Here is a 25,725-nt window from a genome sequence, read left to right as displayed (position 1 = left end):
GACCACTTGGCTGATGACTCCAGTACGCAATTCATGCACACTTGCGCAGCATGCATACAATGAAAGCTATGCTGCCACATGAAATGTGATGGAGCAGACCATTGACATGCTGAAATAATGCTTCCGCTGCCTGGACCACTCTGGACAAGCCCTGAGCTGGAACATGAGGAAGAGAAACAGGAACAGAAGCAAGAGAGGAGGCAACCTGGACAGTCCCTTTACGGACAGGCTGTCTGTGAGGAATTCAACTGAGTGCGATACCAGTAACTGTAACCCCAATTCCCATTCATCACACCTTACAAAAGCAAAATACTGCAGAGCTAGAAATCTGAAATAAAAACAGAAAATGCTGCAAATACTTAGCAAATCAGGCAGCATCTATGGAGAAAGATGCAGAGTTCATATTTCAGGTCAATGACCTTTCATCAGAGCTGGGTAAAGTCAGAGATGTAACAAGTTTTAAGCAAATACAGAGACAGGGAAAGGATGGGGGAAGAACAAAAGAGAAGAGAACTCAAAAGAGATTGGGTGGAAAGCAGGATAAATTAAATGACAAAAGGAATGATGGCACAAGGCAAAAGGAGATGTTAATGGGACAAGTGTGCTGATGGAGTTGGCCACCACTCCCATACTTGAAAGGATGGGCTCCAAGCTCTGCTAAAAGCCCTGTACCAAGTTGGTGCTGGACGCTTCCATGCTCCTTGACAATGGCCACACGCTTTCTCACAGGCCTGCCAATGCAACAAAGATTTTGTTGTGCTTATTCAGCAGCCTTCTTCTGGTGGCTACCCTATTGAAATTCTCAGCTGAATTCTCTGCAGCAGAATTCATGTGCAACCTCGCTCTTCGCTGAGCTAGCACCTGCGTTGTCCTTGCCCCTTGGTCTGCCTGAAGGCCAGTTGTGCTGGGTGTCTCACCACATGCAGACCCCACTTCTATGGTATCCTCTAAATTATGTGCAGTGTCAGTATCTCAGTCTATGCTGTGAGTGTGAAATCAAGTGACAGTGCTGTGTCTTCATCATCACTCACTTCTTGCTCCTCCACTACCTGTCCAGGTTGTACCTCTTGGGTATCTGAAAGGAGAAAGGCTCAAGGGTAATGTCGTGGTGCAGGAAGTGGAGGGAAGCATGAGGTGCACACTTACACCATCTGCAGCTTGTAAATCAGAAGAGAGTGTGGGATAAGAGAGAGGTAGGATGTGAGAAGGAGAATTAGGTATGAGAATGCAGTCATCTTTGATGGTTTCAGCCCTTCCACTGGCCATGACTCAGGATTGGATGTCCCTATAATGACGGGCACTGTCTCCTCCATGGGGGTCAGGACATGCAAGCACACCTGTCCCCCTCTGGTTAGCTGCCTCTGGTTGGGCTCTACCTCATCTTGCCAGAGAGAGGGAAGTATGTCAGTGTCCTGCAACAGCGTATCAAGGAACAGAACTTCATCTTTTGACTGGGCACTTTACAGCATTCTGAATTCAACATTGAGCACAATCATTTTGGATAGATATCACCACCCCCATTTTCTTTCATTTTTCTTAGATTTTTTTTCTCTCTCGTTTCTCTCTTATTTCCTTGACTTTGCTTTCACACGGCAGCTATGCAAGATCGTGCTAGTCACACCTCATCTAGACTTGTCCCATTACCACTGCCTTTGACCTTGCACCATGTAACCTTTGGTCATTTAATCTCTCCTGCCTTCCACCCTATCCGAGCTCTTCCCTTTTGTTCTTCTTGCCACCCTCCCCCCTTTTACTTGCTCAACTTTACCCAGTTCTGCTGAAAGGTCATCAACCTGCAACATTAACTTTGTTTCTGTCTCCACGGATTCAGTCAGACATGCTCAGTATGACCAGATTTTCAGATTTCCAGCATCCACAGTATTTTGCTTTTTGCTTTTGTATTAGTGTTGTGCAATCTGTTTGGGTGATGTGGCTGTCTTGGATGAATAGCTGGCAGTGTGTTTGAGCTGTGAGATGTGGGTGTGAGGCTTACAGCAGTGCTAAGTGTGGAGCATATGAATGTCAGATATTAATCCCGACTGATAGAGATTGTTGGTAGGTGCATTGAACAAAGACAGAGGTTACTGGTGAAGTTGGTGGGATATAGCACTTGAAGATGAATTCACTGACTCAACCGTGCGAGGTCATTGAACTTCTTTCAGCACAGCGTCCAGCTCCTTGTGCTTGACTCCTGGTATTGACCTCTGTGACCGCATGGAGGTCATGTGGCCACAAATGAGACTCCAGGATGGTATGTTGCCTCCCTGGTGCTAGGGTGAAGGATGTTTCGGAGTGGCTGCAGGACATTCTGAAGGGGGAGGGTGAACAGCCAGTGGTCGTGGTACATGTCGGTACCAACGACATAGGTAGAAAAATGGATGAGGTCCTCCAAGATGAATTTAAGGAGTTAGGAGCTAAATTAAAAAGCAGGACCTCAAAGGTAGTAATCTAAGGATTACTTCCTGTGCCACATGTTAGTGAGGATAGGAACAGGAGAATAGACCAGATGAATGCGTGGCTGGAGAAATGGTGCAGGAGCGAGGGATTTAGAGTCCTGGGACATTGGGACTGGTTCTGGGGAAGGTGGGACCTGTACAGGCAGGACTGGAACCTATGTCCTCGTGGGGGCGTTTGCGAGTGCTGTTGGGGAGGATTTAAACTAGAATGGCAGGGGGATGGGAACCTGAGCAGGGAGACTGAGGAGGAGGAAACAATGATAGAAATGAAAGACAGGAAACAAAAAGGCAAGAGTGGAAGGCATAGAAATCAAGGGCAAGAAACAAATATGGCCATAGTGCGCAATAATGCTAAAATGACTAAGAATGTTAAAAAGACAAGCCTAAAGGCATTGTGTCTCAACGCACAGAGTATTCGCAATAAGGTAGGCGAATTAACCGCACAAATAGATATAAATGGATATGATATAGTTGCGATTATGGAGACATGGCTGTAGGGTGACCAAGGATGGGAACTGAACATCCAAAGGTATTCAATATATAGGAAGGACAGGCAAAAAGGGAAAGGAGGTGGAGTAGCATTGTTAGTAACAGAGGAAATCAATACAATAGTGAGGAAGGATATTAGCACAGAGCATCCTGATGTGGAATCTGTATGGGTGGAGCTAAGAAACAGCAAGGGGCAAAAAAAGTTGCTGGTGGTTATATATAGACCCCCAAACAGCAGTGTTGATGTAGAGGATGGCATTAAACAGGAATTAGAGATGCATGCAATAAGGGTGCAACTGTAATTATGGGTGAGTTTAATCTATATGTAGATTAGGCAAACCAAATTAGCAATAATACTATAGAGAAGGAATTCCTGGAGTGCATACGTGATGGTTCTTTGGATCAATACATTGAGGAACCAACTAGAGAACAGGCCATTCTAGAGTGGGTAGTGTGTAATGAGAAAGGATTAGTTAACAATCTTGTTGTGTGGGGTCCCTTGGGGAAGAGCGACCATAATATGATAGAATTCTTCATTAAGATGGAGAGTGAGAGAGTTGATTCCGAGACTAGGGTCCTGAATCTGAATAAAAGAAACTATGAAGGTATGAGGTGCGAGTTGGCCATAATAGATTGGGGAACATTACTTAAAGGGTTGACAGTGGGTAGGCAATGGCTAGCATTTAAAGAGTGCATGGATGAATTACAACAATTGTTCATTCCTGTCCGGTGCAAAAATAAAACGGGAAGGGTGGCTCAACCGTGGCTTACAAAAGAAATTAGGGATAGTATTCGATCCAAGGAGGAGAAATATGAAATGGCCAGAACAAGCAGCAAACCTGAGGATTGGGAGTAGTTTAGAATTCAGCAAAGGAGGACAAAGGGATTGATTAAGAAGGGGAAAATAGAGTACGAGAGTAAACTTGCAGAGAACATAAAAACTGATTGTAAAAGCTTCTATAGATATGTGAAGAGAAAAAGATGAGTGAAGACAAATGTGGGTCACTTACAGTCAGAAACGGGGGAATTTATGGGGAACGAAGAAATGGCAGACCAATTAAATACATACTCTGGTTCTGTCTTCACAAAGAAGGACACAAATTACCTCCCACAAATGTTGGGGAACATAGGGTCTAGTGAGAAGGAGGAACTGTATGAAATCAGTATTAGTAGGGAAATGATGTTAGGGAAATTGATGGGATTGAAGGCCGATAAATCCCTAGGGCCTGATAATCTACATCCCAGAGCCCTAGAAATAGTAGATGCATTGCTGGTCATTTTGCAAAATTCTATAGACTCTGGAACAGTTCCAACGGATTGGAGGGTAGCTGATGTAATCCTGCTATTTAAAAAAGGAGGTAGAGAGAAAACAGGGAATTATAGACCTGTTAACCTGACATCAGTGGTGGGGAAAATGCTAGAGTCCATTATAAAAGATGTAACAGCAGAGCACTTGGAAAACAAGGATTGGACAAAGTCAACATGGATTTACGAAAGGGAAATCATGCTTGACAAATCTACTGGAATTTTTTGAGAAGTTAACTGGTAGAATAGATAAGGGAGAACCAGTGGATGTGGTGTATTTGGACTTTCAGAAGGCTTATGACAAGATCCCACATAAGAGATTAGTGTGCAAAATTAAAGCACATGGGATTGGGGGTAAGGTACTGACATGGATAGAGAACTGGTTGGCAGACAGGAAACAAAGAGTAGGAATAAATGGGTCTTTTTCCGAGTGGCAGGCAGTGACTAGTGGGGTACCGCAGGGATCAGTGCTAGGACCCCAGCTATTCACAATATATGTATATAAATGATATAGATGAGGGAATTAAATGGTTATCTCCGAGTCTGCAGATGACACAAAGCTGTGTGGAAGTGTGAGCTGTGAGGAGGATGCAGAGAAGCTCCAGTGTGATTTGGATAGGTTGAGTGAGTGGGCGAATACATGACAGATGCAGTATAATGTGGATAAATGCAAGCTTATCCACTTTGGTGGCAAAAACAGAAAGGTAGATTATTATCTGAACGGCAATAGATTGGGAAAGAGGTAGGTGCAGCAAGACCTGGGTTTACTTGTGCACCAGTGGATGAAAGTAAGCATGCAGGTGCAGCTGGCAGTTAAGAAGGCAAATGATACGTTGGCCTTCATAGCGAGAGGATTCGAGTACAGGAGCAAGGATGTATTGCTGCAATTAAAAAAGGCCTTGGTGAGACCACATCTGGAGTATTGTGTGCTGTTTTAGTCTCCTTATCTGAGGAAGGACATTCTTGCTATGGAGGGAGTGCAGTGAAGGTTCACCAGACTGATTCCTGGGATGGCAGGACTGATGTATGAAGAGAGGTTGGGTTGATTAGGCTTGTATGCACTGGAGTTTAGAAGAATGAGAGGGGATCTCATAGAAACCTACAAAATTCTAACAGGACTGGACAGACTAGATGCAGGAAGGATGTTCCCGATGGCAGGGGAGTCCAGGACCAGCGGTCACAGTCTAAGGATAAGGGGTAAGCCATTTAGGACTGAGATGAGGAGAGATTTCTTCACCCAGAGAGTGGTGAACCTGTGGAATTCTCTACCACGGAAAGCAGTTGAGGCCAAATCATTAAATATATTCAAGAAAGAGTTCGATATTGTTCTTGGGGCTAATGGGATCAAGGGATACGGAGAGAAAGCGGGACCAGGTTACTGAGTTTGGATAATCTGCCATGATCGTATTGAATGGTGGAGCAGGCTTGAAGGGCTGAATGGCCTACTCCTGCCTCTATTTTTCTATGTTTCTATGACTATCTGCTCTCTCTGCTTTCTAAGCATGTGTCTGGAGGGCCCCCTACAAATACGGGACATCTCTCTTCCTTTCCACTTTCTCCACCAAGGCCTCCAGAGCAGCATCTGAAAATGTTGGAATCTGCTCTCTCCAATGTTGTGACACTATTCAGTGTTTCCCAGGTCAGATTCAACTCACAAAGAACTCCTAGCACCTGCTCCAGCCAAAATGCCTCGCACCTTTAAGAGGTGCAGGTTAGTTTTAAGTAGCACAGGCAAGCTTTAAGTGGCACAAGCCACACATGATCTTCCACCCCTGCTCAGGCATCTTGGCAATCAACAGCATGCTTAGTGTTGGTTGGATACTGAAATCATTTCAAACAGCAGGTGGCATGAAGTTGGCATGCTGCCTGCATTGCCGTCAATGGGCGCAGGTTAATCAAGCAGTGTGATCACTGCGCTCGGTTTCAGGGGCTATCAATTTCGCCCCCGATTCTTTTCCAAAATTAAGGCAGTTGTGGGTCTTATTATATGCTCATCGTTATAAATAAGGAAGGAATTTTAATGTGATAGTGGAAAATCAATAACTGAAGCAAAAGGAGAACTTTTCCTATCCAGGACCGATTTATATGTTGGAGAGAACTGAGCAGCATCAATAAACTCTGCAGAAAACTTGTACATAGGCAAAAACTTAATGCACTTTCTTGTCCTGCCACAATATGTTGCTGAAAAATTTGGACAACTTCATCACAACCATCTGTGGAAGGTTCAAAGATTGAAACAAATGGACCATTTAGCAAATCTAGAAGTGAATCAGTGGGCTGGACTTTTTTCTATCTTGCATATTTTACAGGGTGATATATTACATAATAAGTCCCAGTCTACAGCCTTCACTCTATTGTTGGTAACTATGTTCCTTGGAACTCTCTCAAACCATTTCAGCTTATCATCTCTCCTTTCTTTAAAAATCTCTTTAAAACCCATCTCTTGAATCGCTTTTTCTTGATGTTATCCTGTACTCATTGCAGCATGTGCTGCATCATTCTTCCACATGAGTAGTGCTACATAACTGTACGTTTTTAGACTTGTAGAGTCATTACTGCACAAAAGGAAGCCATTCAGCCCATCAAATCCATGCCCGTTCTCCATCGAGCAATCCAGTCAATTCCACTCCCCCACTCTATCCCTGTAGCCCTACAAGTTTATTTCCCTCAAGTGCATATTCAATTTTCTTTTGAAATCATTGGTCATCTCCACTTCCAACACCCTCGCAGGCAGCAAGTTCCAGGCCATTACCACTCGCAGCGTAAGAATCACATCCCCTGTGTCTCCTGCCCAAAATATTAAATCTATGTCCCCTAGTCCTTGTACCATCAGCTAATAGGAACAACTTTTCTTTGTCTACCTTGTCTAAACCTGTCATAATCTTGTACACTTCTGTCAAATCACCCCTCAATCTCCTTTTTTTATATCCTCAGTCCGTCTCAAATTACTTTTTTTAATTCATTAATGAGATATGGGTGGCACTGGCAAGGCTAACATTTATTGTCCATCCTATTTGCCCTTGAGAAGGTGGTGAGTCACCTTCTTGAACCGCTGCAGTACTCCACAATGCTGTTCAGTAGGGAGTTACAGGATTTTAACCCAGCAATGATGAAGGAACAGTGATATGTTTTCAAGTCAGGATGGTGTTTGACGTGGAGAAGACCTGGGAGGTAGTGGTGTTCCCATGTCCCTACTATCCTTTACTTTTAGGTGGTAGAAGTCGCGGGTTTGAGGGGTGCTGTTGATGAGCTTTAGCGAGTTGCTGCAGTGCATCTTGTAGATGGTACGCACTGCCGCCCTGTTGCACCAATGGTGGAGGGAGTGAATGGTTAAGCCTTTGTGGCCAATGAACTCTTCTGAAGTATAGTCACTGTTACTATGCAGGCAACTTCATGCACAGTATAGTACCACAAACAGAAAATGGTATAAATGACCAGTTAAATTATTTTAATGGTTTGGTTAAACAATTATGTCCCAAAAATGTTACATATTTATTTCTACATTGAAGATTAATACAATAGTTCCTGTTCCTACATCTGATTGAACCAAATCAAGTATTCAAACTGAAGCTGATTTCTTTATTATTATAAAGTACAGTTAAATGTAGTATATAAAGTTTATATTGTGTAACCACGTAAAACTTCGTGCTATTATGTGCAACCCAATGCGCATTCAATAGATTTTTGGACTCTAAATCTTGCATTTAGTAAAAGCTCAACTTAATCATTCTAATAGTGACACAGAAAACAATCTTCAGTGCAGCAGCTCATTTATCATTCTGCACTAACTATATCCTCTACTGACTTTTCACAGGATTCTGAGTAACAACAAGATCTCCCTGTTGAAGAATGGCTCATTCTTTGGCCTGCGTTCTTTAGAGAGACTGTGAGTAACTGATCACCATACCTTGTTCTGTTACACTTAATGGGTGCAACTTTTTTTAAGCTGTCTAATGATTGATAAGCAATCAAAATGAAGACATTTTAAAAGTTGTTTTTCTTTGTGTGCGAGGGAGCATGACTGGCAACTGGCCAACGAATAGCATGGCAAGTGATTGGTGGATAGAGTCTTCAAGAAAAATACGCAGGAAATTACTGGTAATTTTAAGCAAAATAAACTCCAATTCATGAGGTGAATAGATGTCGTGCACTCTACTGTTTTTCTTTCAAAAGTGAAATTCTATTGGTATTTTAACTCTTCAGGGATTAATGTTTGTATGTTTGTTCTCAGTGCCATTGCCATAAGGCATTGTTAAGATATAAGTGGGTGTAAATTTGATAGCCCCTGAAAACAGGCTTGGGAATCATGAAGCATTATTAACCCATGCCGTTCAATGTAGCACAGGCAGCATGCCAACTACGTGCTGCCTGCTAATTGACATAATTTCAGCATGCAACCAGCACTAACTGCACTGTTAAGTGGCTACATACCACAGCGGGGGGCCCAAAATCATGAGAGGCTAGCACCGGTTAAAGTAGCCTGCACTCTTAAAGCCAGCCTGCGCCTCTGAAAGGGGAGGTGCAGTGTGCCTGGGGTAGGTGCTATAAGTGGTTCCTACCAACTGCACCACTAGCCTCAGCGACTGCTCAATTCACCAGACTCACATCACTCACTTAACATCAATCGCCATCAATCAAGATTCATACCTAACATTCATCTGCTCCACTGCACCGTCACAAACGTAGCACTGCTGCAAGCCTCACATGCGTATTTCGCAGCTTGAATCTAACCTGGCAAGGCAGAAGAATGGCATAACATGGGAGAGAGCAGGCTCTAAGATTCTCAGATACTGTACTGGAGACCTTGATGGAGGAGATGGAAAAGCGGAGAGATGTCCTGTATCAGCAGCAACTCAGGAGGCTCTGCAGGCACATGCTCACAAGGCAGTGGGAGCAGATAACGATGGAGGTTAATGCCAGGAGTCAAACCCCAAGCACTTGATGGAATGTCACAAGAAGTTTGTTGACTGCACATAAGTGGTCAAGGTCAGAACTTAAAAACATACGAAATAGGAGCAGAAGGCCATTCGGCCTCTCAAGCCTGCTCCACCATTCAATAAGAACTTGGCTGATTTGATTGTGTCCTCAACTCCACTTTCCTGCCTGCCCCCATAACTCTTGAATGTATCTGCAAATGCCATACCCTAACAACTGCACCAGTATCCTCAGCCACTGCTCAATTCACCACACACATCAATCAGGATTTATATCTAACATTCATATGTCCCAACACACCATCACAAACTGTTGCAAACCTCACAGCCACATTTCACAGCTTTCACACACTATCAGCTATTCAACTATGACAGCCATATCAGCCAAACATATTGCATGACACTCACTGACACACTCCCTTCTCCCTTGCAGGACAAGATGGCACACAACCAAAGGCAGCAGGAGCTAACCAGAGGGGGACAGGCATGCCTGCATGTTCTGAATCCCACGGAGGAGACAGTGCTGGCCATTATTGGGATGACCATTGTTGAGGTCGTGACCAGCAAAGGCACTGAAATGAACGAAGGTGATATATCCTCATATCGAATCCTCCTCCTCACATTCCACCTCCCCCTCATGCCACAATATCTTCTGATTGCAAGCTGCAGATGATGTAACCACACACCTCTTACTTTTCCTCCCTCGTTTCACCACAACCCTACTCTTGTGTCTTTCTTCTTTCAGATACCCACTTCCTGGGTATCTGTATTCTCAGATCAATTTCTACCTGTCTCACAGCATGCTGATGCCCTGGTCCAAGTCGGGAGATCACATGGTTTTGGGCAGAGAGTCTATATATTGTGCTACAGAAGATATCACAATTGTGTGGGACAGGCTGGAAGGACCCAAACAGTCTTAACCTGTCTGTCATTGTTCATATGTTTGTAAAGTCAGGAACACCATTCTCTGTGATGTTGACCACATTGCAGTATCACTCCTCAATCTCTTAGTCCTCAATGATCAACCATAATATCCCCCTCCAACAGCTCTCCTCTATTTTCCTGTTGGTGGGACTGCCCTTGCTTGATTCCATTCTTCTCTATCTTAACCTTTCTTCCCATGACTTTTCACTCCCATAACATAACCTTGGGAGTCCGTCCCCCCCCCCCCCCCCCACCCCACCCCACCATCCCGGATCTATCCTCAGCCCCCTTATCTGCCACATCTGTATGATGCCCTTTGTAAACATTGCCCACATAGGGTGAGCTTCCACATGTATGCTGATGCCACCCAGCTCAACCTTTCCATCACCTCACTCAATCGTTCCATTTTCTTTGCGCTGTCCGACTGCTTGTCCCATAGTCAATCTTGGATGGGCTGCAATTTCCTCCAGCTAAGCATTAAGAGGACCAAAGCCATAGTCTTTGGCTCCAACACAAATTTCATACCCTTGCTACGTTCTCTGTTGCCTTCCATGGCTACAATTTTGGGTTGAACCAGACTGTTTGCTGTTTGTATCTTAGCACCCTTTTTGATGCTAAGCTGAGCTTCTGACTCCATATCCTCTCCATCACAAAGACTACCTACTTCCACCTTCGTGTCATTTCATGCTTCCACCCGACTTCCACTGAAACCTTCATCTGTGCCTTGGTCACCATAAACTGTGCCATTGCAATGCTCTCTTGTCTAGCCTCCCATTCTTCACGCTGCAAGCTTCAGCTCTTCCAAAGCTCTGCTTCCTGGATCTTATTCTGTACAGTTCCATTCGCCAATGACCCCTGTCCTGAGTGACCTGCCCCAGTCATCCAACATCTCAAATTTAAAATGGTCATCCAATTTAAACTCCATCCATAGCCTCATCCTTCTCTACTTCTGTTCTCTCCACCAGTCCTACAATCCCTCTCAAATGGTGTGCCTTGAACCATCTAGGCACTTTGGAATTCCCTCCCTAAACTCTCACACCTCTCTTTTTAAAGACCCTCCTTAAAACTCACATCTTTGATAGTTTTTTTTTTTAGTTTGCCCGTCCTAATATCTGCTTCTTTAGCTCAGCATCTATATTTTTCCTTACATCTCTGTGAAATATCTTGGATTTTCTTTTTAACGTTAAAAGCATTTATACAAGTGTAAGTTGTTGATGTCATCATTCCCATGACCTAATATGCTGTCTGGATGTTAGGCTTTTCAAAGTGCTTGGTAAGTTGTGGAAGATACACCTGACTGATATCAAGAAGTTACATTTCTAAGTGTCTTAATGACTCGCTGGATACAACAGAAAGAAATCCTCCCAGAGCTAGACTCTCAGGCTGACAGCACACCAGCACCCTTGCCAAGCTCTCAATCATGTTGATATAAAACAGCCAGGTGGGACAGATAGCCTGGACTAAAGCTGAGTTCCAATAATCTGCAGCTGGATCCCTCAGCCAGAACTCTTAGAAGTTGCCTGTCACAGTCACCTCAAGTACTCTCAGTGGAATTTCAGTAGCTTTCCACTTCCCAAGCTCTAGCCATTAGGGAACCATCCCATGGGAGCATTAGAATAGATGAGCAAGCACATAAGACAGGTGGTAGGGTTTTCCACAATGGTGGTGTTTAGTTCTGTCTGTTCTATATAAGTATTTGTCAGATGAAGAATACTAAAGTATGATGGAGTAGTAAACCTTATTTTGGAATACTGTTGGTCTTATTATTCACAGTGAAGCAAGCGCAACACCCATAAAGTTGTACCAATTGAAGAAATTCAGATGGTGACTGTAAAGACTGGGTGAGATGATGGGACTACTGGTGTATTGGGGGGAGATTCTTCAAGAGAAGCTCTTTTCAATATTTGCTACCTAAGAGCTCTGGATGCACTGCTGGGCCTTCCTCTTCCTTTGGAGCTTCTCCCTCCTCGTCTCCTTCTTCTTGTCCCTATTCAAATTCCTCCTCCCCTGGTGGCTTCAAGGCTTCCCTCTTTTGTAGTGTGAAGTTGTGCAACAATCAACAGACAAACACAGAGGATGAACCTCACTCTGGGCTGTAATGAAGGAGTGCTTCAGAGCTTTTATTTTAAGAGCCTTATGGTCTGCTTTATCAGGACTCTGGTTGTTGTGTGGCTGTCATTGCAGCGATGCTACATATCTGTTCTCTGGTTCCTCACTGGAGTCATGAAGCAGCTGTTGAGGGGATTACCTTGTTTCCAAGCACCCAGCCTCTGTCCTGACAGTCTGAGTGGAATAGAGGTGATATTGAGGACTGGCGCAGTAGGAAAGCATCATGACTATTGCAAGGCAACAGGACACAGAGCTACATTATTTTCTGCCTTTGATCACAGCCTTTGGAAATTCAACAAATGGAAGCTCTTCCTGTTATAAAAAAAATCCTAGTTCATGGCTAGGAGCACAAAGGGCTATGTGGGTACAATCTACTGCTCCTTGCACCTTTTAGAAATCCAACAATTCTGAAAAACCCCAAAGCAGTTTCCTGTTGCCAGCCTTCATGTGCATGGCAAAATTACTAATGTTATTCATGTCCCCTGATGGAGTGTGGAATGATCCAGAAGCATAAAAGATTAGAGCTACAGTTACCTTCACCATTCCAGTAAATGTTCTACATTGTCCTGGTACTGGGTTCCAATTCTTTCAGTAGCATGTGACACAGCTGTTTGCCACACTGCTCCTCTTGTCATGTGTAGGTATGATGGTCCCTTCCTGCAGACCTGCATCTTGTAACACATCCTGAAATGGGCCTCCTGCACCTTCCAACTCTATGCTGCTTTCCTTGCTGCTGCTGTCCATCTCATTTTGTAGTCGCAAAGGCAGCATGTACATATTGAATGATTGCGCTGCGGCCAAAGCTGAAAAGGACTGTAGCACTTCCCAGAAAAACAAATGGAAAGTCAAACAACAGTCAAGATAGCCAAAAGAACCTTAGCAGCCTATAATGCCTAAACAGAGATTTACCTTAATGGAGCTGAGGAAACCTTGAAATAATTACTTTTCCCAACTGTCAGTCCTGTTTTGTGGGCGGGGTCAGAAACAGACTCCGTAAGGTACCAATTTCACAAAAGGATCCTGATTTAGGTGCAGGGAATTATTAGCATATTTTAATGCACCAAATGTTTATTTTGGGCAGCTGCAAGGAAGTCCAAGGAAAGCTGGAAGCAATGTGGTGTTGGGTATACTACCAATGGTGTTCAAGTGTGGAAATGTGGGACATTGTGCTGCCAAATTGGCCACTTTTGCCCCCATTTTTGCATAAAAAACAGCAAAATAGGATCAAAATTGTCCCGCCTACCCCATTACATGTAATAAAGTTTAAGTGTAATTGAATATGAATATGTGAAACCCATGTTTGAGGATATCAGTTCCGTTCATTGAAGCAGAATGATCTAATATGGTAGTTTATGTGAGGAGTATGTGATCTTAATATCATTACTTACCTATGGCTGTTAAGCAAGAAAAAGTACAGCGAGGCCTGGACAACATATGTCAGCCAAGAGCGACATCTCAATTCATTCCATCTTCGTTGCCTCTGGAGAATCTTTGGCATCAGGTGGCAGGACCGTATCTCCAACACAGAAGTCCTCAAGATGGCCAACATCCCCAGCATATACACCCTACTGAGTCAGCGGCGCTTGAGAGGGCTTGGCCATGTGAGCCGCATGGAAGATGGCAGGATCCCCAAGGACATATTGTACAGCGAGCTCGCCACTGGTATCAGACCCACCGGCATCCATGCCTCCGCTTTAAGGATGTCTGCAAACGCGACATGAAGTCCTGCGACATTGATCACAAGTCGTGGGAGTCAGTTGCCAGCGATTCCCAGAGCTGGCGGGCAGCCATAAAGGCGGGACTAAAGAGTGGCGAGTCGAAGAGACTTAGCAGTTGGCAGGAAAAAAGACAGAAGCGCAAGGGGAGAGCCAACTGTGTAACAGCCCAGACAACCAATTTTATCTGTAGCACCTGTGGAAGAGTCTGTCACTCTAGAATTGGCCTTTATAGCCACTCCAGGCATTGCTTCGCAAACCACTGGCCACCTCCAGGTGCTTACCCATTGTCTCTCGTGACAGGGAGGCCAAAGAATGTGATCTTAATATCATTACTTACCTATGGCTCTTAAGCAAGAAAATGTACCTCACCTAAATAAGAAAGCACAGGTTGCTTGACTTAGAGATAGTTAAGAGCTTGAATCTGTTTTCTGGTAGTCTGCTACTAATGAGAAAAGTATTCATCGGAGTCCTGCTAGTCTCTTGATATGTTATGTCCCCTGATGGTCTAATGATTTAATTCGGAAAATCCAGCTGAACCTGTTTGAGTTCTGTATTGGGAGAGGGAGATTCCTGACTGGAGCGCATCTTTTGCTTCACATAGAGTTACATTTCCACTCCAAACCTGCTCTCAAATAAAAATATTGATTGCCAGCACTACTATAGATTTCCAAAACATCATTTGAGTTGGTTGAACCAGTAGTTTCCTTATTCTCAGCATATGCAGTGAGATGCCTTTCTCTCATAGTTCATTTTTAAAATCAAAAGGCACAATAGAGTCTACATGCATTTTCTCATAACAGATTTATGAAGAATAAATAAAGGCAGCTGGCGACAAACTGATAAAATGGCACGCAAAAACTAGTGATCCATTCTCCTCCTCGCTGCAGAGATCCGAGTCCACCTTTTAGTTGATCCTTTACAGAACTAATTGCTTACAGGTTTAAAGAAATTCAAGAGCCTAATTAAGGAGGAAAGAGCTGACATTTTTCATCATTAAATCCCCTTTCTGTCTGTTATTGTGTCTGTGCAATTAATGTTTATTGGAATATTACTTCTTTTCATATTTGAATCCTCGAGGGATGTTTTATCAGAGGGTTTCACAGAAACTTTTGTGTCCAGCTAAAGATTTCTTTGGTTGCTACATTTTAACACAATTATTGATTTCCAGCACTGTTATGACATATTGCCCTTCCTAAATCTTGTTGTTTAAAATCCATCCTAATGTCAAAAGTGTATGGAGGAAATTCTCATATTGAATTGGTGTATGGATTTTTTTCTTTAGTAATTACAAAATCTGGTTGTCATTGGCAAAAGCATTAGCTCAGAGGAGGCATTATAAAAGGGAGGAGTGTATCAACACTTTAAAAGCACCTCAGGGAAGGAAGCAAGCAGAAAACCAATATAAATGCAAAGGTCACACTGAATGAATAATTAGTTTGTGTGACCTTGAATTCGAATATCTTGTATTATTTGTAGAATTTCAGTTATATTGAATTTAATGAATGGAGAGGGTTATTTATACTGTTAAAAAAAATCTGCTATGCACCTTTACAACTATAGTAGACTATTAAACTGAATTGACTGCTGTATTTGTCATAATTAGTCAAAAGCTGTGTGAATAGATTTAGTCTGCCACAAGAACTGAAAAGTTTGATTGTACCAATACAGTTTCTATTTAATTCTTGATTGAGTTTTTAATACACAACTGTATCTTGAAATCTAAGTTTTCTTGAGGGATCAGCTGTAGATTTTAAACTTGTGTTCAGGCAATTGTTTACTCAAGTGGATTATGCTATGTATCCTGCCCTGGGATTCCAGTGAATTAGACTGTGTCAGGAGGGCAAGAAATTGTTGGAAAAATGTCATGCTTTCCAAAACTAGACTCGTGAACATGCCCTAACACATGTAACAAAATGTGATTTTATTTTAAAATGTGAGTGTAATACATGGTTCAAAGTTTAAAGTGTGGAATTTTAAAGCACTATATTTTGCATGTTACTTCTTACACTTTTTGAATAGCTTTCTTGGAAATAAAATGTTGATTTTGTTTAAATTTGTGTAAATATTTAGAAACCAATATTGTTTACTTAATCCTGAATATTTTGGCTTTCGAAGTTTTACTGCAGACATGCATTATTCATAATTCTGTTTTAAAAACAGTTTTCAACAATACCAACTTTATTTCTATAGCTCATTTCTTTAACAGAATAAAACTTGCGATGGCACTCCACAAGTGCCAAGGGCCTTATTAAAGAAAATATGACACCGAGCTACAAAAGGAAATAATAGGGCAGATGACCAAAAGCTTGGTCACAGAGGTAGGTCTTAAGGAGTGTCTTGAAGGAGGAAAGGTAGAGAGGTGCAGGGAGGCACTCCCAGAGCTACGGGCCCAGGTAGCAGAAGGCACAACTACCAATGGTGGAGCAATTAAAATTGGAGACGCTCAAGAACAGCACAGTTATCTCAGAGCATTGTGAGGCTAGGAAGATAGGAAGGAGCGACGCCATGGAGCGATCTGGCAACAAGGAACAGAATTTCAAAATCAAGGCATTGCTTAACCAGGAGCCACTGTAGGTTAGCGAGCCCAGGGGTGATGGGCGAACCATGTTTGGTGCGAGTTAGGCCACGTGCAACAGAGTTTTGGACGACCTCAAGTTTACGAAGGGTAGAACATGAGAGACCAGCCTGGAGAGCATTGGAATAGTCAAGTCTCGAGGTACCAAAGGCATGGATGAGGGTTTCAGCAGCAGATGAGCTGAGGCAGGGCTGGGGTTGGGCCATATTACAGAGGTGGTCTTAGTGATGGCGTGGATGTGCTGTTGGAAGCTCATCTCAGGGTCAAAACTGGCACCAATGTTGTAAGCAGTCTGGCTCAGCCTCAGACAGTTGCCCCAGAGAGGGGTGGAGTCAGTGATTTAGGAGCAGAGTTTGTGGAGGGGGCCGAAGACAAAGGTTTCAGTCTTCCCAATAATTAATTGGAGGAAATTTCTGTTCATCCAGTGCTGGATGTCAGACAAACAGTTCGATATGTTAGGGACAGGGGAGGGGTCAAGCGAGGTGGTGGTGAGGTAGAGCTGGGTGTCGTCAGCGAACATGTGGAAACTGATGTGATTTTGGATGATGTTGCCAAGGAGCAGCATGTAGATGAGAAATAGGAGGGGGCCAAGGATAGATCCTTGTGGGAACACCAGAGATAACAGTGTGGGAGCAGATAGAGAAGGTTTTGAAAGTGCTACTCTAGATATTATTAGATGGATCACAATGGAACCAGGTGACTGCAGTCCAACCCAGCTGGATGACGACGGAAGCATTGGAGGAGGATGGCGTGGTTAACTGTGTCAAAGGCTGCAGACAGCTTGAGAAGTACGAGGAGGGATAGTTTACCTTTGTCACAGTCACATTGGATGTCATTTGTGACTTTGATAAGAGTCACTTCAGTACTTTGACAAGGGCAGAAACCTAATGGAGGGATTCAATTATGGAGTTCCGGGAAAGATGGGCATGAATTTGGGAGGCGTCAACACACTCAAGGACTTTGGAGAGGATAAATTTGTAACTAGCTGGTTATATCTGAATTTGAAAAATTAGCGAATTTAATGACTACTTCATAAATTATATTCAAACACAAAAGCCCTATAAAGTTGCAGATCCTGTGTAAATTTGCACAAGCGTGAAAAATTGCTTAGATTTTCCCTCGTGTTTGTGACCAACAAGGTAGAAATCATCGACAATAAGCAGATTGAACCTCACAACAAGACTTCCAAAAGTGCAATTCTTTCATACCACTGCCTCAGGATGCTAAATGCAACTTGCCGGCCTTAGGCTATGCTCAAAACTAAAATGAGTAAGCTGAAAGCTCTGCCAACTAAATCTTAGTAACAGACAAAATGTGTACAACAGGATTAAAGTAAACAGTTTTGTTTGGTGAACCTGTAAGTGGAGGTTGTCTGGAAGCATGTATTACAAACACAAGACTTTCTGTCTTTATTTTGTATGCTTTTTTAAAACTAGCTAAGATCAAAATGGAAGTTGCATTCTTCACTATGTTTCAATATTTAACATAGGCGATCGTCAGGATGTCACATAGAACAAATACATAAGAACAAAAAAACCTATTGTAATACATCTGGTTTGCCCCAAATTTCTAAGTACCATATCCTGTGGCACTCATCACATTCCTTTATCAAATTTTCTCCACATAACTATTCAGTTGAATTTTCTGATCCGATCAGTCTCTGTCACCTCCTTTGGCAGTCCGTTCCATATATTCACCACCATTAGTTAAATCTAAACTGCCTTTTCACCCTCCCTTTTTTACATCTAATGCTATGCCCTCTAGTTGTGGAATCTATGATTATGTTAAACATTGAGATGTTTATCTTGTCCATTTCATTTACGATCTTGGCGAGTTTTATAACGATCACTCCTAAGCCTTCTCTTTTCCAGGTTACACATTGCCAGCACCTGCAGTCTTTATTCATAACTCAGGTGCCTAATCCCAGCAATCAACAGTTGTCCTTTGCTGCACTCTCACATATGCCGAGATGTCTGTCTTGTAGGAAAGTGACCATAAAATATGTTAATGTATACAGGTTGACAGATAGAGATGTAATTTCTGTGCTACTTCAGTCCTTGTGAGTTAACTGCCGAATGCAGATGACTGCTAAGCAATTAGAAAGCCAGCCTACAGTATAGTTTAGGATCAAAGTCATTGTTACAAGGCAAGACACAACTGCTGCTTTGATTACTAGTTCAATCATTGCTGACAAGTGATGCTGTTCTCAATTTGTGCTTGATCTTCAAAGGAAAGGCACCTTGGGAACTTAAGGATCCCTTCAAATTTTAGTTTTGTATTTGCTTCTATACATAACCATAGCCAAACATGTTTGACAAGTTTGATTTTTGGACTGAATTGCACGCTGTCTTCTTTTAAATGTAACTTTATCCATAAGTAAATGGAGGTAAGTAAATTTAGCCTACATACAGTGGTCTATAGTGCAATATTTTTCTGCCCTCTGAAGTCATAGAGTCAAAGAGAGATACAGTACTCAAATAGGCCCTTCGGCCCACCGAGTCTGTGCCGACACATTGGATATCCCATTTATTTTCAGTAAGTCATTATTTCATGGTTAATAGTTAGGCCTGGCCGATTTCTCCCAGTAATCAATTGTGTGACCCATTTGTCCTTACTACCATATTTTCAGCTCCACCTTGTTTTTGTCACCAAATATTAAAAAGCCAATCATAATGCTCTTGTACATCTTCAAGAGGTGAGATTAAGAAGAGCACTAAATGGTGTGTGATGGAAAACGGCCTAAAAATGTGAATATAGAATATGAATTAATTATTACAAACTGTGATGAAAGTAGAGCTTCTTCCAAGTCCGAGGTTCTGGAATTAGGGGAGCTGTCCCACAGACTAGTAAAGCAAGAGCCTGATATAGTCATATTCACAGAATCATACCTTTCAGTCAATGTCACAGACTCCTCCAACCACTATCCCTGGGAATGTCATGTCCCACTGGCAGGGCAGACCCACTGGAGGTGGTGACACAATGGTATACAGTTGGGAGGAAGTGGCCCAGCTAGTCCTCAACATTGACTGCAGACCCCATGAACTCTCATAGTATCAAGTCAAGCATGGGCAAGGAAACCTGCTGATTACCGCCTACCGTCTTCCCTCAGCTGATGAATTAGTACTGTTTTGTATTAAACATAACTTGGAAGAAGCACTGAGGGTAGCAAGGGCACAGAATATATTCTAGGTGGGGAACTTCAATGTCTATCACCAAGAGTGTCTCGGTAGAATCACTACTGACTAAGCTGGCCGAATTCTGAAGGACATAATCTGTCAGACTGGGTCTGTGACAGATGATGAGAGAAACAACATGAGGGAAAAACCTACTTGTCCTCATCATCATCAATCTACCTGTTGTAGATGCATCTATCCATGACAGTATTGGTAGGAACGACCACCGCAAAGTCCTGTGGAGATGAAGTCCAGTCTTCACATTGAGGATACCCACCATCGTGTTGTGTGGTGCTACCACTGTGCTAAATGGGATAGATTGAACAGATGCAGCAGATCAAAACTGGGCATCCATGAGGTGTCATGGGCCATTAGCAACAGCAGCAGAATTATATTCCACCACATGGCCCAGCATATCCTTCATTCTACAATTACCATCAATCCACAATATCAACCCTGGTTCAATGAGGAGTATAGGAGAGTATACCAGGAGCAACACGAAGCATACCTAAAAATGAGGTGCCAATCTGGTGAAGCTACAACACAGGACTACAAGCTGTGGAAGCAGCATGCGATAGACAGGGTTAAGAAATTGGATCAGATCAAAGTTCTGCAGTCCTGCCACATATCAGTCATGAATAGTGATGGACAATTAAACAACTCATAGTGGAGGAGACTCCATGAATACCCCCATACTCAGTATTGGGGAGGCCCACCACATGAGTGCAAAAGACAAGGCTGAAGCATTTGCAATCATCTTCATCCAGAAGTGCCAAGTAGACAATCCATCTCTGCTTCCGCCAGACGTATTCACATTACAGAAGCCAGTCTTCAGTCAATTCAGTTCATTCCATGTGATATCAAAAAACAGCTGAAGACACTGGATACAGCAAAGGCTTTGATAACATCCTGATTGCTGTGTTGAAGATTTGTGCTCCAGAACTAGTCACACCCCTAGCCAAGCTGTTTCAGTACATTTACAACACTGGCATCTACCCAACAATGTGGAAAATTGCCCAAGTATGTCCTGTCCACAAAGCGCAGGACAAATCCAATCTGACCAATTACCACCCCAGTGGTCTACTCTCAATTATCAGCAAAGTGATGGAAGATGTCATTGACAGTGCTCTCAAGCGGCAATTACTCAGCAATACCCTGCTCACCGATACTCAGTTTGGGTCTACCAGGGCCACTCAGCATGACCTCATTACAGCCTTGGTCCAAACATGGACAAAAGAGCTGAATTCCAGAGGTGAGATGAGAGTGACTGCCCTTGACATCAAAGCGGCATTTGACCGAGTGTGGCATCAAGGAGCTCTAATAAAATTGAAGTCAATGGGAACAGGGGAAAACTGTCCAATGGCTGAAGTCATATCGAGCGCAAAGGAAGATGGTTGTAGTTGTGGAGGCCAATCTTCTCAGCCCCAGGACATCGCTGCAGGAGTTCCTCAGCATAGTGTCGGAGACCCGTCATCCTCAGCTGCTTCAACATGCAGCAAGATCGAGACAACATTCAGGCTTGGTCTGGTAAGTGGCAAGTAACATTTGTGCCACAGAAGTGCCAGGCAATGATCATCTCCAACAAGAAGGAATCTAACCACCTCCCCAGGACATTCAATGGCATTACCATTGCTGAATCCTGCGCCATGAACTTCCTGGGGTGGGGTCACCATTGACTAGAAACTTAATTAGACCAGCCACATAAATGCTATGGCTACAAGAACAGGTCAGAGTCTCAGTATTCTGCAATGAGTTACTCACCTCCTGACTTCCCAAAGACTTTCCACCATTTACAAGGTACAAGTCAGGAGTGTGATGGAACAGTGTTCACTTGCCCGGATGAGTGCGGCTCCAACAACACTCAAGAAGCTCGACACCATCGAGGAAAATGCAGCCTGCTTAATTGGCACCCCACCCACCATCTTAAACATTCACTCCCTGCACCACTGGCATACTGTGGCTGCAATGTGCACCATCTACAAAATGCACTGCAGCAACTCACCGTGCCTTGTTCGACAGCATCTTCCAAATCTGCGACCTCTACCACCTAGAAAAACAAGGACAGCAGGCACATGGGAACACCACCGCCTGCAAGTTGCCCTCCAAATCACACACCATCCTGACTTGGAACTATATCACCATTCTTTCACTGTGGTTGGGTCAAAATCCTGGAACTCTCTTCCTAACAGCACTGTGGGTGTACCAACACCACATGAACTGTAGCGGTTCAAGAAGACAGCATACTACCGTCTTCTCGAGGACAATTAGGGATGGGCAGCAATACTCATTCCAAGAATGAATTAGAAAGACACTGCTTTCTGTTAAGAAAGGAGTTGGTCTGCTAATGCCAACCACTGTCTAGAATCATAGAATCACAGAAAGTTTATGGTACAGAAAGAGGCCACTTGGCCCATCATGTCTGTGCCGGCCAAAAAATTGACCCTCCTATTCTAATCCCACCTTCCAACATTTCGTCCATAGCCCTGTAGATTACGGCACTTGAGGTGCATTTCCAGACTCCTTTGAATGAGTTGAGGGTTTCTACCTCAACTACCCTTTCAGGCAATGGGTTCCAGACCCCCACCACCCTCTGGGTGAAAAGGTTTTTCCTCATCTGCCCTCTAATATTTCTCCCAATCACTTTAAATCTATGCCCCCTCGTCACTCTGCTAAGGTGAACAGGCCCTTCATCCCCACTCTATCCAGGCACCTCAAAATTTTGTACATTTCAATCAGATCTCCACTCAGCCTTTTCTGTTCCAAGGAGAACAGCCCCAGTCTATCCAAACTTGCTTCATAGCCGCATTTTTCCAGTCCTGGCAACATCCTCAAAAATCTCCTCTGTACCCTCTCTAGTGCAATTACATCCTTTCTGTAATGAGGTGACCAGAACTGCATACAGTATTCAAATTGTGGCCTAACCAATGAGTTATACTGTTCCAGCATAAACTTCCTGCTCTGCCCAGCTGACCACACCATCAATATCTTCCTGCAGCCTACAGCTATCCTCCTCACTATCTACCACACGGCGAATCTTTGTGTCATCTACAAATCTCTTGATCATGCCCCCAGCATTTGCATCCAAATCGTTAATACATACCACAAAAAGCAGGGGACCCAGTAGTGAGCCCTGCAGAATGTTACTGGAAACAGCCCTTCAATTGCAAAAACACCTGTCAACAATTACACTTTTGTTTCCTGTCACTGAGCCAATTTTGCATCCACCTTCATGTATTTCCCTGGATCCCATAGAATTTTATTTTTTTAAACCGTCTGCCATGTGGGACCTTGTCAAAAGCCTTTCTAAAATCTAAGTCGACCATATCAACTGCACTACCCTCATCTATCTTCCTTGTTACTTCTTCAAAAAATTCAATAAACTTGGTTACACAAGATCTTCCCTTAACAAATCCATGCTGACTATCCTTGATTAACCTTTGCCTTTCTAAGTGACAGTTTATCCTGTCTCTCAGAATAGATTCCAATAATACTGAGGTTGGACTAACTGGCCTGTATTTATTCGGTCTATCCTTTGCCCCCTTCTTAAACACAGATACAACATTAGCAGTTCTCCAGTCCTCTGGCACCACACCCGTATCCAGGGAGGACTGGAAAATGATGGTCAGACCTCCTGCTATTTCCTCTCTTGCTTCTTTTAACAGCCAAGGGTATATTCATCCGGCCCTGGTGATTTATCAACTTTCAAGGATTGTAATCCCATTAATACTTACACTCTTCCTATGTTTATCATATCCAATACTTCACACTCCTCCTGTTTAACTACAATATCTGCATCATCCCCCTCTTTTGTGAAGACAGACGCAAAGTATTCGTTAAGAACCATACCAACATCTTCCGCCCCTACACATAAGTTACCTTTTTGGTCTTCTGTGGGCCCTACTGTCTCCTTCGTTATCCTCTTACTCTTAATGTATTGATAAAACATCTTTGGGTTCACCTTGATTTTGCTTGCCAATATTCTTTCATGCCCTCTCTTTGCTTTCCTTATTTCCTTTTTGATTTCACCCCTCCACTTTCTATACTCCTCTCGGCTTTCTGTAGTATTGAGTTCTCGGTGTTGGACATAAGCTTTCCTTTTCTGCCTTATCCTACCCTGTAGGATCCTTGACATCCATGGGGCTCTAGATTTGGCCATCTCACCCTTTTTCTTTGTGGGAACATGTTTATTCTGAACACCTTTGAATGACTCCCACTGCTCTGACACTGATTTACCTTCAAGTAGCTGTTTACAGTCTACTTTTGTTAAATCACTCCTCAGTTTAGTCAAATTGGCCTTTTCCCAATTGAAAACTCTCACTCCTGTTCTATCTCTGTCCTTTTCCATAATTATGTTAAAACTAACTGAATTATGATCACTACCACCACAATGCTCTCCCACTGCCACTCCTTCCACTTGCCCATCGCCATTTCCTAAAATAAGTCCAGAACTGCACTGTTAGCGGGAATGAATCGAGAAGAATCACTCGACACTCAGGTCTGCTCCAATGTCAAACAGTTTATTTAGTTACGCCAGCGGGGAGCAGGTCACTGGGCTGTCCAGATGCCTCTCCACCGAACAAAGGAAAATCATCAATACTTATACATTTTCAAACAGTTACTCAGCCCATCCTGGCTGGACATGGTCCAATCACAACGATTATAGATCATATAGATTGATTATTAGAGCCAATAGAAGTGTTTACTAGGCATGGAGGGACTGCACAACCGGCCCATAGACAGATAGGGGATTACTCATGATGTTTTCCATTCCCTCTTATCTATTATCCTTGGTTCTCATGTACGCGTACCATCTTATCTTGACCTCGTTACAGGCTGGTACCTTTGTCAGCATTCCACAAGGACATCTGCTTTCCATTTAATGAGTCTTTCTTTGAATTTATGTTACTCAGCTCCTGTGTGGAATGTGGTCAAGTTGGCTAAGCCCCATGATGCCTTGCAACCTCTTCATTGTTCACTAAGATTATACGTTACTGGTTACTCAAATAACATTTAAACAGTATGATATTTACTGCAGGTGCCTCTGCGCTTGGTAATACCCTACAACAATCCCCCCTTTCGGTAGGGAGACTAACCCCAGTCTCCTTAACCGACACCATTTATTGTTTTTTTTTAACCCTTTAAACTCGCCCGGTATTCCCTGTCTCGGACATGCTGGCCAGTCACGTGATTTCAGGAATTCCGGTCGTACTATAGCACATTAATGTGATTCAAATGACTTATTCCCCTAGATAGACGAATTGTCTCCCTTGCCTTTACTCTAGGTTTTATCTTCCTTCGCTGCACATATCGCCTGCATGATCGGCAGGCCAGTATGCCCCACGTTATAGCCAGTATCAGCTGTACCCCACCTAGCACATGAGAAATTATCCGAATCCAGGGGTGGATGTTCACATTCATTCCCCAATCCCAAATCTTCTTCCACCAGCTCTGGTTCTGCAGTTCTGTGTCCATATCGTTCTCTAGCTATTTGATTTTTGTCTGTAGTTGGTGGTAGAGTTTTACGGATTGGCCCACCCTGAGCCTTAATTCCCTTAGTACCTCGGCCAGGTGTGGGATGGGGACTGGTTCTGGTTCCTCATAATCCTGTAGGTGGTCATGGAGGTAATCAGTGACGTTGATGGTTTCGGTACCTCTACGCCGAACTTGAATGATTCGGGCGTTGCCCTATCGTGACAGGTCGTAGAGGCATAAAACAGAAATTAGGATATTGTAGAGGTAGGAACTTTCTGTAGTGGAGACGCAATATTTCCCTTTACCTCCGTATCCTGTTCTTGCGAAATGCATGGGGGCAGGTATGATTTCTATGACACAACCGTTCGATTAAACTCACATTCATCCAATTCTCCCTGTCCCAGTGGGTGTGGACATACTGTAATGTCTCCCCTCTGCTTGCGTCCCGTAAGGGAAATTCCATATAGTGTATTGTTCCTGAGTATGGCAGAGGTTTCAGTTAAATAGTAACGGAGGGAGGTGTTACCCCGTACGACCCCAATATTTTCCAATTGGTAGTGGGGAAATGGC

General features: G+C 43.3%; 1 protein-coding gene across 2 annotated transcripts in view; it reads left to right on the top strand.

The window, feature by feature from the left end:
• The window catches only part of LOC137380600 (adhesion G protein-coupled receptor A3), a 582,693-nt gene that overhangs the window by 64,632 nt on the left and 492,336 nt on the right, over positions 1-25,725 (top strand). Inside the window, exon 2 of one of the 2 annotated variants that reach the window (XM_068052666.1) lies at positions 8,065-8,136. The exons of the other annotated variant lie outside the window; for it this stretch is intronic. Within the exon in view, the coding sequence (XP_067908767.1) occupies positions 8,065-8,136 (72 nt within the window). The remainder of the gene's footprint in view (positions 1-8,064; positions 8,137-25,725) is intronic. 2 annotated transcript variants of the gene reach the window in all.

The sequence above is a fragment of the Heterodontus francisci genome, chromosome 20 (genome assembly GCF_036365525.1).
Source record: "Heterodontus francisci isolate sHetFra1 chromosome 20, sHetFra1.hap1, whole genome shotgun sequence".
Taxonomy (NCBI): Eukaryota; Metazoa; Chordata; class Chondrichthyes; order Heterodontiformes; family Heterodontidae; genus Heterodontus; species Heterodontus francisci.
This window is presented reverse-complemented; position numbering and strand designations above follow the sequence as displayed.